This window comes from Pristis pectinata, chromosome 1 (assembly GCF_009764475.1).
Source record: "Pristis pectinata isolate sPriPec2 chromosome 1, sPriPec2.1.pri, whole genome shotgun sequence".
NCBI classification, from domain to species: domain Eukaryota; kingdom Metazoa; phylum Chordata; class Chondrichthyes; order Rhinopristiformes; family Pristidae; genus Pristis; species Pristis pectinata.
Genome location: NC_067405.1, coordinates 78,594,263 through 78,609,224, shown reverse-complemented (window position 1 = coordinate 78,609,224; position 14,962 = coordinate 78,594,263). Strand labels below are relative to the sequence as shown.

The following is a 14,962-nucleotide window of genomic DNA, read 5'->3' as shown; positions in this document are numbered from 1 at the left end:
GTCTCCTTTCTCGTACCCCTCCCCCCCCCCCCCCAATACTGGTTCCATCCACCTGCTACCCACACATTTTACCCACTGGATTCTCCTCTCCTCTCCAACTGGTTCCATCTGGCCTTCACCTCACCCTAATGGTTCCTGTTATCACCTTCCTTGTTAGATTCCAGCACTAGTAGACTTTGTTCCCACTCTTCACCGGTGTCTTCACCCTCTCTCTTACCCTCACCCCACCCCAAAACCTGGCCCCATCTGCCTTTTTGTTATTGTCTGCCTCCACCTATCACCCACCTGCCTCTGTCTCCCAGCCCCACCACTCCCCCTCCCCCACCTTGCTCCACCTGCCCATCATCCTTCACCACTTCTCAGTCTGAGTTTCTTCAGCAGATTGTTTGTTGCTAACAGTTTACTTCAGCTTCAGACTTTTTCTAGGGAGATAGCACCTGGAGTTTCTGACAGGAACTCGTGTCAGGCAATTTAGCAACAGTGGAAGAATTGTGAGAGGTAGTGTCAAGGTAGGGCTTACTGTAAATAATGTGACATTCAATTAGATTGTAACATCTAGGACCAGCATGTAGATTGAAGAATAGGAGGGGCTGAGGATTGATTTGTAAGAACTCCAGAGAGGGAAGAGAAGTCATTGGAGATGATTGTCTGGCTGTAACCAAATGCATAAGAATGGAACCACATGGACATCTTCAGAGTAGGCCTTTCCGTCACTTAAAGTATCTTGCCATTGAATTAGGTGATGGCTGATCAGATCTGCATTGGTTCTGTAATTCTCAGAAGCCTTGCCTAACCACATCTATCGTTAAAGCTTCTGTAAAAATTCAAATTGAGATCCATCCTCTCCATTTTGAGGAAGAGAGTTAAAGATTTCCACCAACTTGTATGAAGGGGTACTCCTCAACATTGCTCTAGAAATATTTAGTTCTAATTTTAAGGTTGTATGCCGTTGTTCTCAATTACCTTGCAGCAAGATAGTGGCTTTCCCCTCCTTAAAATGTCAAAGCCCTTAATCACTTTAAACGCCTGAATTAAATCATCCTGTGGTCTTCGGTACCTTAATTTAACTCCTTTTAATGCAGGTGTCATTCTGGAAATCAACCTCTTTGCCCCACCCCCACCATTTGGCTGTCCTTACCAAAGTGCATTGCCTTGAACTGAAACAGTAAACCAAATGGGACTTAACTGAATTCTGCACAGCTGTAACATAACTTGAGGGAAACGATAAGGGCAAAAAGAGGACATGAGATTGCTTTGGCAGACAAGATGAAGGAGAATACTAAGAGATTCTATAAGTATATTAAGAGCAAAAGGGTAACTAGGGAGAGAATAGGTCTCCTTAAGGATCAATGTAGTCGTCTATGTGTGGAGCCATGGGAGGTATGTGAGGTCTTAAACGAATATTTCTCATCTGTATTTACCATGGAGAAGGTCACGGAAGCTAGGGAATTCAGTGAAGCGAGCAGTGATGTCTTGGAACATATTCATGTTACAAAGACTGCTGGAGATCTTAAGGTGCAAGAAGGTGGATAAATTCCTGGGGCTTCACCAAGTGTATCTTAGGATGTTGTGTGTGAAGCCAGGGAAGAAATTGCTGGGGCTCTGGCAAAGAAATTTGTATCATTGTTAGTCAAGGTGAGGTACTGGAGGGTGGCTAATGTTGTGCATTTATTTAAGAAGGGCTGCAAGGGCAAGCCAGTGAGCTTACAGGCTGGTGGGCCTAACTTCAATGGTGGGAAAGCTACTGGAAGGGATTCTGAGGGAGAGGATCAACCTGCATTTGGAAAAGTGAGGACTGATTAGGAATAGTCAGCATGGCATTTGTGGGTGGGAAACCGTGTCTCATGAATTTGATTGAGTGACCAACAGAATTAACGAGGCCCGGAAGGTAGATGTTGTCTACATGGAACTTAGCAAGGCTTTTGGTCCCCCATGGTAGACTGGCCCAGAACGTGACATCACATGGGATCGAGGGTCAGCTAGCCGATTCGATACAAAATTGGATTGGTGGTAGGAGTCAGAGGTTAGTAGTGGATGGTTGTTTTTCAGATTGGTGGCCTGTGACCAGTGGTGTGCTGCAGGGATTTGTGCTGGGTTCACTGTTGTTTTTCATCTATATTTAAAATTTGCATGAGAATGTAGTTGGCGCTATTAGTAAGTGTATAGGTGACATCAAAATTGGTGGTATACTGGATAGTGAAGAAGGTTATCTGAGATTACAACAGGATGTAGATCGACTGGGAAAGTGGGCTAAAGAAAGGCAGATGGAGTTTACCTTGGACAAATGTGGAATGCTGCATTTTGGGAAGTTAAACCATGGCAGGATTTGCACAGCAAATGGCAATGCCCTGGAGAGGGTTGTGGAACAGAGAGACCTGTTGGTATAAGTACATAGTTCCCTGAAAGTGGCAACACAGGTAGACAAGGTGGTGTTGTAGGCATTTGACATGCTTGTCTTCATCAGTCAGGGTACAAGAGTTGGGATGTCATGGTACAGGTGTATAAGATGTTGGTGAGTCTTCACTTCATTCCCAAGGAGGATCAATCGGAATATTTTCTAAACATTACGAGGTAAGGAATTGGAGGATCAAAATGACTTCTTGAACAGATTCAAAACATCAATGAGTTAATTGAATATTGGTCTTTATCTCAAGAGTACTGGAGTGCAAAAAGGTGAAATTTAGATTCATAGAGTTGTACAGCTTGGAAACAGGCCCTTTGGCAAAACTTGTCTATGCCAACCAAATTGTCTAGCTGTGCTAGTCTCATTTGCCTGCATTTGGCCCAGATCCTTCTAAACCTTTCCTATCCATGTACCTGTCTAAATGCCTTTTAAATGTAATTGTACCTGCCTCTACCACTTCCTCTGGCAGCTTGTTCCATATAGCTTTGTGTGGAAAAGCTTGATCCTCAGGACTCCTTTAAATCTTTCCCCTTTCACCTTAAAACTTTGCCCTCCAGTTTTTTAATTAGCTGTGGAGAAAGGAAAAACTGAGCCTGTATCGCAGATGGATGACTTGCAGCAGAAATACCCAGTTCTGAAATGGACAGAGAAAGCAAGTTACCTGAAATTATAGAATTCAATATTAAATCCAGATGGCTGCATTGTGCCATCTGGTGTGATGATGTGGTGCTGTTCCTCAATCTTTCATTGAGCTTTGTTTTTAACAGTGCAGGAGGCCACACACACACACATGCCAGAGTGGAAGTGGGATAGAAAATTAAAGTAACAAGCAGCATGAAGCTTGATGTTGTCCCTGCAGCTTAAAAGCAGTCACCTAATCTGTTTGATTTCTCCAAATCAGTGAAAATCGCATTCTGAACACTGAATGCACTATACTAGATTGGAAGAAGTGTTTCACCTGGAAACACTGTTTGGGTCCCTGGATGGTGGGAAGGGAAGAGGTGAAGAAACCGGTGTTGCATGGGAAAACACAGTAAGACGTGAGTGGTTCATTGGGACAGAAGAGCAGATCAGGGAGACACAAAGGGAATGGTCCCTATGAAATGCGGAAAGGGGATGGAGAATTTGGGTCTGGTGGTGGAATCTTGTTTGAACTGGTGGAAATTGAATAGGATGATCCACTGAATGCAGAAGCTGGTAGGGTGGACAGTGAAGGTCAGAGGAAATCTATCCTTGCTCTGTCCAGAAGAGGAGAGCTAAGAATAGAGCCACAGAAAATAGATGAGATGCAGGCAAGAAATTTGTTCATTATGATAGAGGGAAGGCAATGGTTCAGAAAGAAGGAAGACATCTCAGGCATCTCTCTGGAAAGTCTCATCATTGGAGCAAATGCAACAGAGCTGGAGGAACTGGGAGAGTAGAATGGAATTCTTGCAGGTGGCAGAGTGGGAGGAGGTAGGCTTGTATTGGACGACAGAGAGATCCAGAAAGGAAAAAGAAAGTCAGAGAAGGTGAGAGCAGAATGGAAATTGGCAGCAAAAGTGATGAAAATTTTGAATTCTGTATGAGTGCAGGAAGCAGCACCAGGCAGTTGTCAATGTACTACAGAAAGAGTTGAGTGAGGGATCCAAGTAGGACTGAAACAAAAACTGTTCCATTTATCCCACAAAAGGACAGGTGAAGCTTGCGCCTGTGGGAATTCCCAAAGCTACACCATAGATCTGGATGAGATATGTGAATTGAAGGAGAAGTTGTTCAATGTGAGGACAAGTTCAGCCAGGCAAATGAGTGCATTGTTGGAGGGAAACTTTAACGAAGAAATGGTGAGAATGCTGGTCCTTGAGAACAGTATGTGTGTAATAACTTTGACCATGTCTCATCCACGTAATGCAACATGCAGAAATTTCCTTGTTTTTTTTTGCCATTTTAATGTGAGTTGGGGTCGCAGTTTGGATTGGGCATGGGGCAAAGGCTGTTGTGCAGAAGAATTCTGCTTCCATAGCTGTTCTGCTGCAGCTATAACCAATCCTGTTTCTCAGAACATTTTCTCAGTGAAAGGATCAAAATCTTTCTTGCTGAAACCATCTCTGTGGTTGTGGTCCATTATGATTTTTTGGACTTTGGCCTTGGGGCACTTTGCAAAACACTCAGAGGCTGTGCTAAAAATCAGATTTGAAATTAATAATTTCAGATGTTCATCTGGACTGTCAAATGCCTACAGCCTGTACTAAGCAGTTATTTCCTTTAAAGTTGAGAAAGCAAGTTTTCCTTTTGCTCTCAGTCAGGTGGATCATAGTTTAGCCTCAGTGCCAATGATCATGTTCCTGATTCACAAAAAAGATTGAATCAACTTAACTGTACTTTTAGTTCACTGGAAATGTTTTCCAAAGGAAAATTATGATTGCATTGATTTTAGGCACAGATTTATGAATGGGAGGTGCTGTTTGTTTTTTTTAAAGCTACTTAGCAAAGTGGCACTGTAAATTATCCCTGGTGTGTAGGTGAGTAGTAGAATCTAGATGAGTTGATGAGAATGTAGGGAGAATAAAAAATGGGATTAATGTAGAATTAGTGTGAAATGGATGGTTGATGGTCAATGTGGACTCCATGGGCCGAAGAACATGTTTCTGTACTGTATCTGTCTTTGACTCTATACAATGATTATAGTCAACTGTTCCCCATCCTGAATCCTACCATGCAACGTTTTATGAACAGAATGTTATGTGGGTTCATCTATTGTTTACCTATAGTCAGATGATCTTTGGTATGGACCTGTAGTTGAATTCTTCCTCTCTGGATTATAGAGGGGAAAACTGACAGGTTTTAGCATAATGGAAGTTGTTTAAATCTGGACAACAGGTGAACAAAGGATCAGGATTGCCTGTGATTTATCCTGGTTTGATTGAATAAATGCTCAAAATTATGCTAATGAAGTTTAATATTAGAAAGTATGAGGTCATCCACAATGAACCAAGAAGATAATATTTTCTCAATGGTGAGAAGGCATGCTAGTGGCTCTACTTTATTAGGAGTTTGAGGAAATTCAGTATGTCACCAAAGACTCTTACAAATTTCTATAGATGTACGGTGGAGAGCATTCTGACTGGTTGCATCAGAACCTGGTATGGAGGCTCCAATACACAGGATCACAAGAGGCTGCAGAGGTTATAGACTCTGCCACCTCCACCACAGGCACAACCCTTCCCAACATCGCGGACATCTACAAGAGGTGGTGCCTCACTTCACTAAGGACCCTCACCACTCAGGACATGCCCTCGTTACTACCATCGTGGAGGAGCTACAGGAGCCTGAAGACTTGCACTCAATGATTCAGAAATGGCTTCTATCCCTCCTCTATCAGATTTCTGAATGTCCTACAAACACTGCCTTGTTATTACTTTTTTTGCACTATCTATCTATCTATTTATTTATTTATTTATTTTTATAATTTAGAGTAATTTATGCCTTTGCAATGTACTGCTGCCTTAAAACAACACATTTCATGTCATCTAAGTCAGTGATAATAAATCTAATTCTGAAATTAGGAACTGTAGAGGAGTAAAGAGGTTTGATTTGCTACACAAATCATTAAAACTAGGTACAGAAACCTATCAAAAGGCCATTAGAATGTTGGTCTTTGTATCAAGGTGCGGAATAGTAGAAGTTTTGTTCACTTGTACAGAACTGTATTCAGATTAGACCATATTCTGTTATGGCTACTACAGCATCCTAGGAAGGATAAATCGAATAGGGTAATTAACCTGAATGAGATTGGGTTTAAAAGGGTTATTTTATCTGAGTGGTGGTGTAAACTTTGTAGCGCATTGCCATGAGAATGGGATATCTAAGTGCTTACATAACTGAGGTGACTAAAATGCTAAAATGTTTTGATAAGAGGATATTGTCTGTAGTAATCACTTGTGGGAGAATCAGGAATAAGTAACCACATGTGCCTGCCACTTCAGAGCAAAATCAGGAGGCACCCTTTCATGGAAAGGATAGTAGAAATCAGGAACTCTTTCTCAAGGCATTTTGTACTGATTAGGTTTCAGTTGTAGCTCAGTTGGATAGCACTCTCGTCTCTTAAATTTGAGGTTGTGATTCAAGTCCCATTCCGTGGACCTGAGCACAAGGATGTGGATTGACACCCCGGTGAAGTATTACCGATCCAGAGGTGCACTTCATGGTGGACATAATAGGTTCCATTAATGGAACTCTGTGGATGATTTTCCCTGGTATCTTAGCAAATGCTATCTCTCGGTCAGTATCACTGAATAAAAATAAGTAGCTGGTCACTACTTATTGGTGTTTGTGGAAGCTTGCTGAGTGCAAATTGGCTGCCATGTTTCTTAAATTACAACTTTGACTGCACTTCAAAAGCACTTTATTGGCTGTAAAGGGTTTCTGGTTGTTTTGATGTAAGGCACTGTATAAATGCAACTCTTTTTTCAAATGGTACCTCCTAGACATGAGAGATCTTTGTTGAACAAGGGTATCAAACTAGAGTGGTGAAGGTTAGCTGTCATCAAATTGCATAGCCTCCTATTTCTACCTTCCATTTGATTTGAATTGCCATTTGTGAAGTTAGTCTGTACCCTTGCGAGATAAACACATAGATGATGCAAGGCTGCTGGCATTCTGTAATTCTGCAGCTGAGCAATTTTAACTCTGGAATATTTTTGAAGGACAAAACAAATTGGAACAGAAATGGTTTTGGTTTAAATAACAAAGCAATTGATTTGTTATCTCTCAGCCTTGATCCTGTGGTAAGTACCTCAAGTGTTCTGCTTTGTGAAGAGGCATCTGGTTCCTTTTTGTGCACTAAGTCTCCTTTCCCACCAACCATAATCCCTCCCACTCCCTCTTTCTTTCCTTTCCAGTTGCATTATTCCTTGTTCCATAATTAACTTGTGTTGATCCAAACGTCTGGTCATTCAGAAGGGTTCATTCTATACAACCGTAAAATTCAGAGCAGATACCTCCATGAAATATGTAACAGTCTATATGTTAGAATGTTTGTCTCAGTCTTCATTTTTATTTTCAATTCCAGCTGCCCAGAGTAATGAGAGGCGCTGTGCCTTCAAAGATTCGTTTACACATTCTGAGGAGCATGGCATCAGTAAAGAACGCATCAACCAGGAAAATGGCACCATTGTCTGTGAGAAGGGCTATCAGTGCTATGGATTGTGGGAGAAGATGAGTGATGGAGGCATTCGCATAAAGAAACAAGGTAAGCAGCTCTCTAGGATCTGGATGTCTGATTCTTCTCGGAGAACAGCACTTTTTTGGTGAAAGTTCTATACAGACTTGCACAAAGTTGTATCTATTTCTGCTGGTTACTCTCTTTCTTAGTATTGCCAATTAAAGAATGTAGTTCTCACTCAATTCATGGAGCATCAGGCTTTGACTCTTTTGGTCAATGTTGAACACTGGTTACTTAAGGTTCCCAATGTCCCTGGACTAGGCTGCAGCCTCCTGAAATTGGCTCTTCCTCTCCTCAGCATTGTTGGTACCAACTTGGGAGGACAGCTCATTATTTTGAAGGCTGCTCAAGCATAATGGTAATTGGTTTATTATTGTCACATGTTCTGAGATACAGCAGAAAGCTTTGCTCGCATGCCATCCAAACAGATGATTCCATATGCAAGTACATTGAGGTAGTACAAAAGGAAAAAAAAACAATAACTACATGCAGAATATATTGTTACAGTTACAGAGAGAGTGCAGTGCAGGTAGATAGTTAAGGTGCAAGGGCCATGATGAAGTAAATTGAAAGATCAAGAGTCCTTATCATACAAGAGGTCTGTTCAAGAGTCTTATAATAGCAGGGTAGAAACTGTCCTTGAGCCTGGTGGTACATGTTCTCGAGTTTTTGTATCTTCTGCCCAATGGGAGGGGGAAGAAGAGAGAATGACTGCAGTGGAAGGAGTCTTTTATTATGTTGGCTGCTTTCCCAAGGCAGCGGGAAATGTAGACAGAGTCAATGGAAGAGAGGCTGGTTTTCGTGAAGAACTGAGCTGTATTCACAACTCTGCAATTTCTTGTGGTCTTGGGCAGAGCAGTTGCCATACCAGGCTGTGATGCATCTGGATAGGATTGGCATCTATCTCTGTGTAAGGTGTTAAAACTCCAGGACTTTACTTCACCGCTCCTTCAGTTTTCATTCAGATACCAGTTGTAAGGTCTCCACTATGTGCTCTACATTCCTGTCTCCTGTCAGGTGACATCAGCTATATTGTTGCAGAGAGCTGTGGTTGATATGTATGTCAAGCACATTGAAGGCTGGTGTGAAGTCTATCATTCCCATTATTTATGTAGCTTGGATTTTGTGTAGCTGGTAGTGTTGTCTGGCCAAGCAACTTTGACACAATAAATGTTCTTTTTATTCATTTGTCTGTCTCTCTGCCTGTCTCTGAACAAAAAAATCTTTGTACATGGTCCCAACCTGCAGATTTCATTGGAGCAGCAGTTCAAGCAAACATTTTGAATGCTGTGCATAATTCACCAATATGCCCTGTTGAATTCTCTGAAAGAACAAAGTTGTATTCACAGGCAATGTTGGCATGAATTGGAATTGGTTTATTATTGTCACATGTACCGAGGTACAGTGAAAAGCTTATCTTGCATACCATTCATACAGATCAATTCATTACACAGTGTATTGAGGTAGTACAAGGTAAAACAATATTAGAATGCAGAATAAAGTGTAACAGCTACAGAGAAAGTGCAGTGCAGGTAGCCAATAAGGTGCAAGGTCATAACGAGGTAGATTCTGAGGTCAAGAGTCTATCTTATTGTACCAGAGAACTGTTTAATAGTCTTATAACAGCGGGATAGAAAGTGTCCTTGAGCCTGGTGGTACTTGCTTTCAGGCTTTTGTACCTTCTGCCCGAGGGGAGAAGAAAGAATGTTTGGGGTGGTTGGGGTCTTTGATTATGCTGGCTGCTTTACTGAGGCAGTGAGAAGTATTGACAGAGTCCATGGAGGGGAGGCTGGTTTTGGTGATGTGCCGAGCTGTCCACAACTCTCTGCAGTTTCTTGCAATCACAGGCAGAGCAGTTGCCACACCAAGCCATGATGCATCCAGATAGGGTGTTTTCTGTGGTGCATCAATAAAAATAGGTAAGGGTGGATGGGGACATGCCAAATTTCTTTAGCCTCCTGTGGAAGTAGAGGCACTGGTGAGCTTTCTTGGCCGTGGCATCTACATGGTTGGACCAGGACAGGCTTATTGGTATTGTTCACTCCATAAACTTGAAGCTCTCAACCCTCTTGACCTTAACATCACTGATGTAGACAGGAGCATGTGCACCAGCCCCCTTCCTGAAGTCAGTGACCAGCTCTTTTGTTTTCCTGACATTGAGGGAAAGGTCTTGTCATGACACCATGTTACTAAGCTCTCTATCTCCTTCCTGTACTCTGACTGATTGTTACTTGGGATATGGCCCCCTATGGTGGTATCATCTGCAAGCTTGTAGATGGAGTTAGAGCAGAATCTGGCGATGTAGTCATGAGTATATAGGGAGTAGAGTAGGGGGCTGAGGACATAGCCTTCTGGAGCACCAGTGTTGCATATAATCGTGGCGGAGGTGTTGCTGCCTATTCTCACTGATTGCAGTCTGTTGGTCAAAGTCAAGGATCCAGTTGCAGAGGGAGGTGTTGAGTCCCAGGTCTCAGAGTTTGGTAATGAGTTTGCTTGGAATTATCATATTGAAGGCGGAAGTGTAGTCAATAAACAATAGTCTAACTTGGGTGTCTTTACTGTCCAAATGCTCCAGAGATGAGTGTAGCGCCAGGGAGATGGTGTCTGCTGTAGACCTGTCTTGGTGGTAGGCGAATTGCAGTGAGTTGAGGTTGTTTGGGAGGCTGGAGTTAATGCGTGCCATGACCAGCCTCTCGAAGCACTTCATGATGGTGGATGTCAAAACCACTGGGCAATAGTCATTAAGGCACGTTACCTTGTTTTGTATGATATGTAATGCTGCCATGTGCTCTGGTTAAGAAATCTCAGGATATAAAGTAAAATTTATTTCAATAATCCTATTTTACCAAATTTCCAGGTGGGGGATGGCAAGATGTGGAACAAAAATCTCCACATCTGTCTCAAGCTCAAAAGAAGAGGAGCATTTGACATCTTCCCCATGACCTCTCTGAGAGATTGTTGCCTAATAGATCAATCAATCCTTTAATAATTGGGTTGTGAACCAAACTTATTTCACACAGGGTCGGTGCGGTCATCTGCTCAGGTTAGATTTGATTCAAGACCTTTAAGGAAATGGCAAGTTCGTAACATATTAGACCTCATTATTCTGTTGTTAGAAGATTGAAAACAAGTTATACCATTGGTTTCTTGATTAGAGTGTGCTGGTGTGAGTATATGAAACAAGAAAAGCGCTTGGAATACAAGAAGTATATTAAAAAAAAATGTCCTGTTACCCATGCTTTCATCATAATGACCTGGGATGCCCATTTCTTTCTCCTCATGGAGCTGCAGGACAGGAATCTTATCTCCATCCTCAAAATCACAGTGAAGCATTGAATTCATGCCACTTTGTTAGTTGAAGTTCCAATTCTGTACAGCACACTGCAATAGATGTTTAAATTTCAGTTTATTCTAAAAGGCAGGATTGTATTAAGACATATAAAAATTTCCAGGATTTTTTGAGCTCTGCTAAGCCCCATGATGTCAGCTAGAATAGTGGTAAACTTGGACCTTTTGGCTTGGGCAAACTGACATTGTTCCCACTGCTCATCTGTTCAGCAACTCATGGAACATTCAGAAGTGTGAACATTTGAAGAGTGTAGGTTGGTTTGCTGGTTTTCTGCTCCATTCTTGTATCCTGGCAACAACAAACATCTCAAAATACTGCCCCCAGGCATAACTCAAGTTTGGAAGATGAGAATTTGCAATTTTACATAGTGTTAAGATTTTGCAGACCAAATGATGATACAATGTGGTACTGCTCTTCTGAATAGTCCAACCTTTAATCACATTGACTTGTGATTCTTTAATTGATTGAAATAAGTGGACCATTTAACTCCTAGAATTTTAGTGGGTTGACCAAATGCTTCTTTGCAACATCTTAGGCCTACATTTCTCTTTCTGTTTCTGCATCAGGCTGTTGGGTTCACTTTGGAGACAAGGAAGAGTGTCACCCTCCAGAGTGTGTGGTGACAAACCACAGAGAGAATGGGACTTACCGCTTCTGCTGCTGTAGTACCGACATGTGCAACGTTAACTTCACGGAGAAAGTTATCCCGGAGCCTGCCCCGACACAAACAGTACCACGCAGTAAGTGCATTTTTCTGCTAATAATAAAGATAGAACAAGCTAGAAATAATTAGCTCAGGCAGCCCTTTATACAGAGAGAAACAATTTTTGTTCTATGTTGCTAATTAGGAATGTAAGTTTTAAAACAAGTACAGATGCAGATGGAAAGGGTTTGCTGCCTTCTATTTATTGGCTTGTTGGATATGGAAGCTGTGTGTATCTGTGAAAATGAATAGTAAGAGGCAACCTTAGTTTGAATTTGATAGATTAAGGCAATTTTTCTCTTAAGTCAAGAAGTTAGAAATAGTAAGTGAAGGGTGTAGGTTTGGATAAAGGGATAAGACTTTGAGGGGATCTGAGGAAGAACTTGTCACCCAGAGAATGGTTGGAATCTGGAATGCATTTCCTGAGTGGGTGGTGGAGGCAGGTATTGTCACAATATTTAAGAATTGCCGAAGCATACTGTATAAGGCTATGCATCAAGAGTTGGTAAATAGGCTGGCATGGATATGGTGGGCTATAGGGCCTGTTTCTGTGCTGTATGACAGTATGACCCTGTGACTATGCCTTTAATGCAGGTTGAGAGGAACAAAATAAGCAGGACTTGAATTTTAACCTTAAATTTTAAAATTTAGAGGAAAGAGGTTCTGTGCTTTACAAGTTGAGAGAGGAGGAGTTTGAGAATGAGTACTCGAAGGATGCAGGAAGGAGGAAAGTGTATTCAAGTTTATGATAAGTAAACAGAAGTGTAGAGAATGACTGAATACAGAAGGTTGAGATAGGTTATGATGAATATATGCAATATTTTCTGAATGCCAGAAGTCTGGAAAAAAAAGGCACCAAATACTGTAAGCGTGTAGCAGATTGAAGAGGGATTTTGATGGAAACAGTTTAAACAACAAAAAATTTCTGGCTTAATGAGTGTGCATGAGTATGGTCAGAAGCAGCACCAGGTGTATGTTTTTAAAAATAAATTAGGTTTACTCATCACTTTTCTTCCCATTCCCACATTGATCTGTCTGCCCTCTGGCTTCTCCATTGAGAAGCAGAGGCCAATGCAAATTGGACGAGCAACATCTCATATTCCACGTGGGTAGCTAACAACCACTGATATGAACATTGAGATTTCTAATCCCACACACAGTCACCTGTACACCTAGTTTACTTCTCCCTTTGGTCACCTTTCCCATCCCTTCCCACCATCTGGTTTCATCTGCCCATCATCTCCTCCCCATCTGGTTCCATCTATTATCTACCAGACTATTTCCACCCCCACCCCCCCATTGTGCAGCTTTAGATTTCCTCTTTCCTCTCAGTCCTAATGCAAGGTCTCGACCAGAAGTGTCAACTTGCACTTTTTTCCTTCGCAGATGCTGATTGACTTGGTGAGTTCTTCCAGCACTCTGTTCTCTTGTTTCAGATTCCAGTATCTACAGTCTCTTTTATATTGACATGCTCAACACCAGACACTATATTCCAAACCCTGTCACAGTAAGTGATTATCTAGTGGACAAAGAAAATGATTCAAGGATGTTCTCAGGGAGACCCAAGAGACCGCAGACACTGGAATCTGGAGCAGCAAAGATGCTGGAGGAACTTAGCTGGGCAGGCAGCATCTATTGGAGGGAAATGGACAGTCAACTTTTTGGAATGAGAGCCTTCATCTGGACTGAATATTCTTCAGTTTGTTACATCTGTTACTGTTACATCCTCGCTGATTAATGGGAATCACTGACCTGTGACTACTTCGAATGGTGAAGAAGCATTCATCATGGAATTGAAAACCTTCTCAGGAGCACACAGAATTTGAGCATAAACATTGGGAAGAGTTCTCCCAAACTATTCATCCCTTGCCCTGGGGATAAACCCCTTTTTGACCTACGGCCTGGTCTCTAGTTCCTGAATTGATTTTATCGCCATCTTGAACTAACAGAACTGGAGTGGAAGTGAGTCATACTCCATGCTGGGGGACTGGCTAAGAAGAAGGTGGTCTCTTTAAGTCTCCAGACCTACTAATGTAATTGACTCTTATTTGTTTCCACAGTTTAGGGGCAATTATAGATGAGAATAAACACTGGCATTGCCAGCTATATCCTCATCCTGTGAACAAATAAATTAAGAAAAATGAGATGCCAGTCTTTTTAAACTACATTAGGAAAAAATATGCTATGTACAGAGCCAAATGATCTTGCAACAAACTAATCAATTCAAACTGGTGTTAAATAGTCGTAATACATAACTAGTTATTCCTTGAGCTAAGATGTTGCAGTACAACTTCTACACTGGCATTTATCTGACATTGCTGACAATATTCCAGCTAGCTCCTGTCTACAAAAAGTTGGACATAAATGTTCCAGCTAATTGCCGTGAATCTAGTCCTAATCTTCAGTGAACTGTTGATAGGCATCACCATCAGTGCTATCAACCTGCATGTATTCCCCAATAACCTGCACACAGTTGCTGAGTTAGAATTATTTCTTTCTAGACTCTCTGCAAACTTGGTCTAAATTCAGACAAAGCTGAATTCCAGAAATGAGCACAGATTGAATTCCTGTGACATCAAGAGAAGATGGTCTGTGTGTGACATCACAGAGCAAGTTAACTCCCCAGATCCTTTTACACTAACTGCAAGACATATCAGGAACCTAAATGAAAAATCTCCACTTGCCTAAATGAATGTGGAAGCAATCATGTTTGAAGCTCCACACCACCCAGAACAAAATAATCTACTTGATTGCTAGTTCTTCACACACAGTGTTTATTCTCTCCTCCACTGGGCCACCACGCCTGCAGTGTGTGCCATCTTAAGATGCACTGCAGCAATATACTACGGTTTCTTTAACTGCTCAGTCCATGCCTGTAATCACCTAGAAGGACATGAGCAACTGGCAACACCATCTGCAAGTCCTCCTCCAGTAACTAAATTGATTTGGAAACATATTACTATTCCTTCATTGTTGCTTGCTCTAAAGACTGGAACTCCTTACCCAAAATCACTGAGACCAGCATTTTCATGTCTGTAAATATTGAAGACAGATTTTCAATAGGACATTTTTGAGGGCAGTTGAGCTGATCAGCAAATGCTGGTCTTAAAAACAAGGCCCTTGTTTAAAAAGACTTGGATGTAATGATGTTCCTTTCATGACAACCAATATCTGTCTCAAACAATTCTGCAATGTTGTAAGATCAGATAAAGACAAATTCTTTTGCTACTGTTCATTGTATTAAGTGGATTTTTATTTTCTATTAATATTCTATTTATTGCACAATAAATGGTTATCTGAGCT

The 14,962-nt window shown here is 41.5% G+C and overlaps 1 protein-coding gene across 1 annotated transcript in view; it reads left to right on the top strand.

Moving 5' to 3' along the window:
• LOC127568367 (bone morphogenetic protein receptor type-2-like) overlaps window positions 1-14,962 on the top strand; it is a 205,877-nt gene that overhangs the window by 88,741 nt on the left and 102,174 nt on the right. Inside the window, 2 exon segments of the mRNA XM_052012028.1 lie at window positions 7,455-7,634; window positions 11,523-11,696. Coding sequence (XP_051867988.1) covers window positions 7,455-7,634; window positions 11,523-11,696 — 354 coding nt within the window.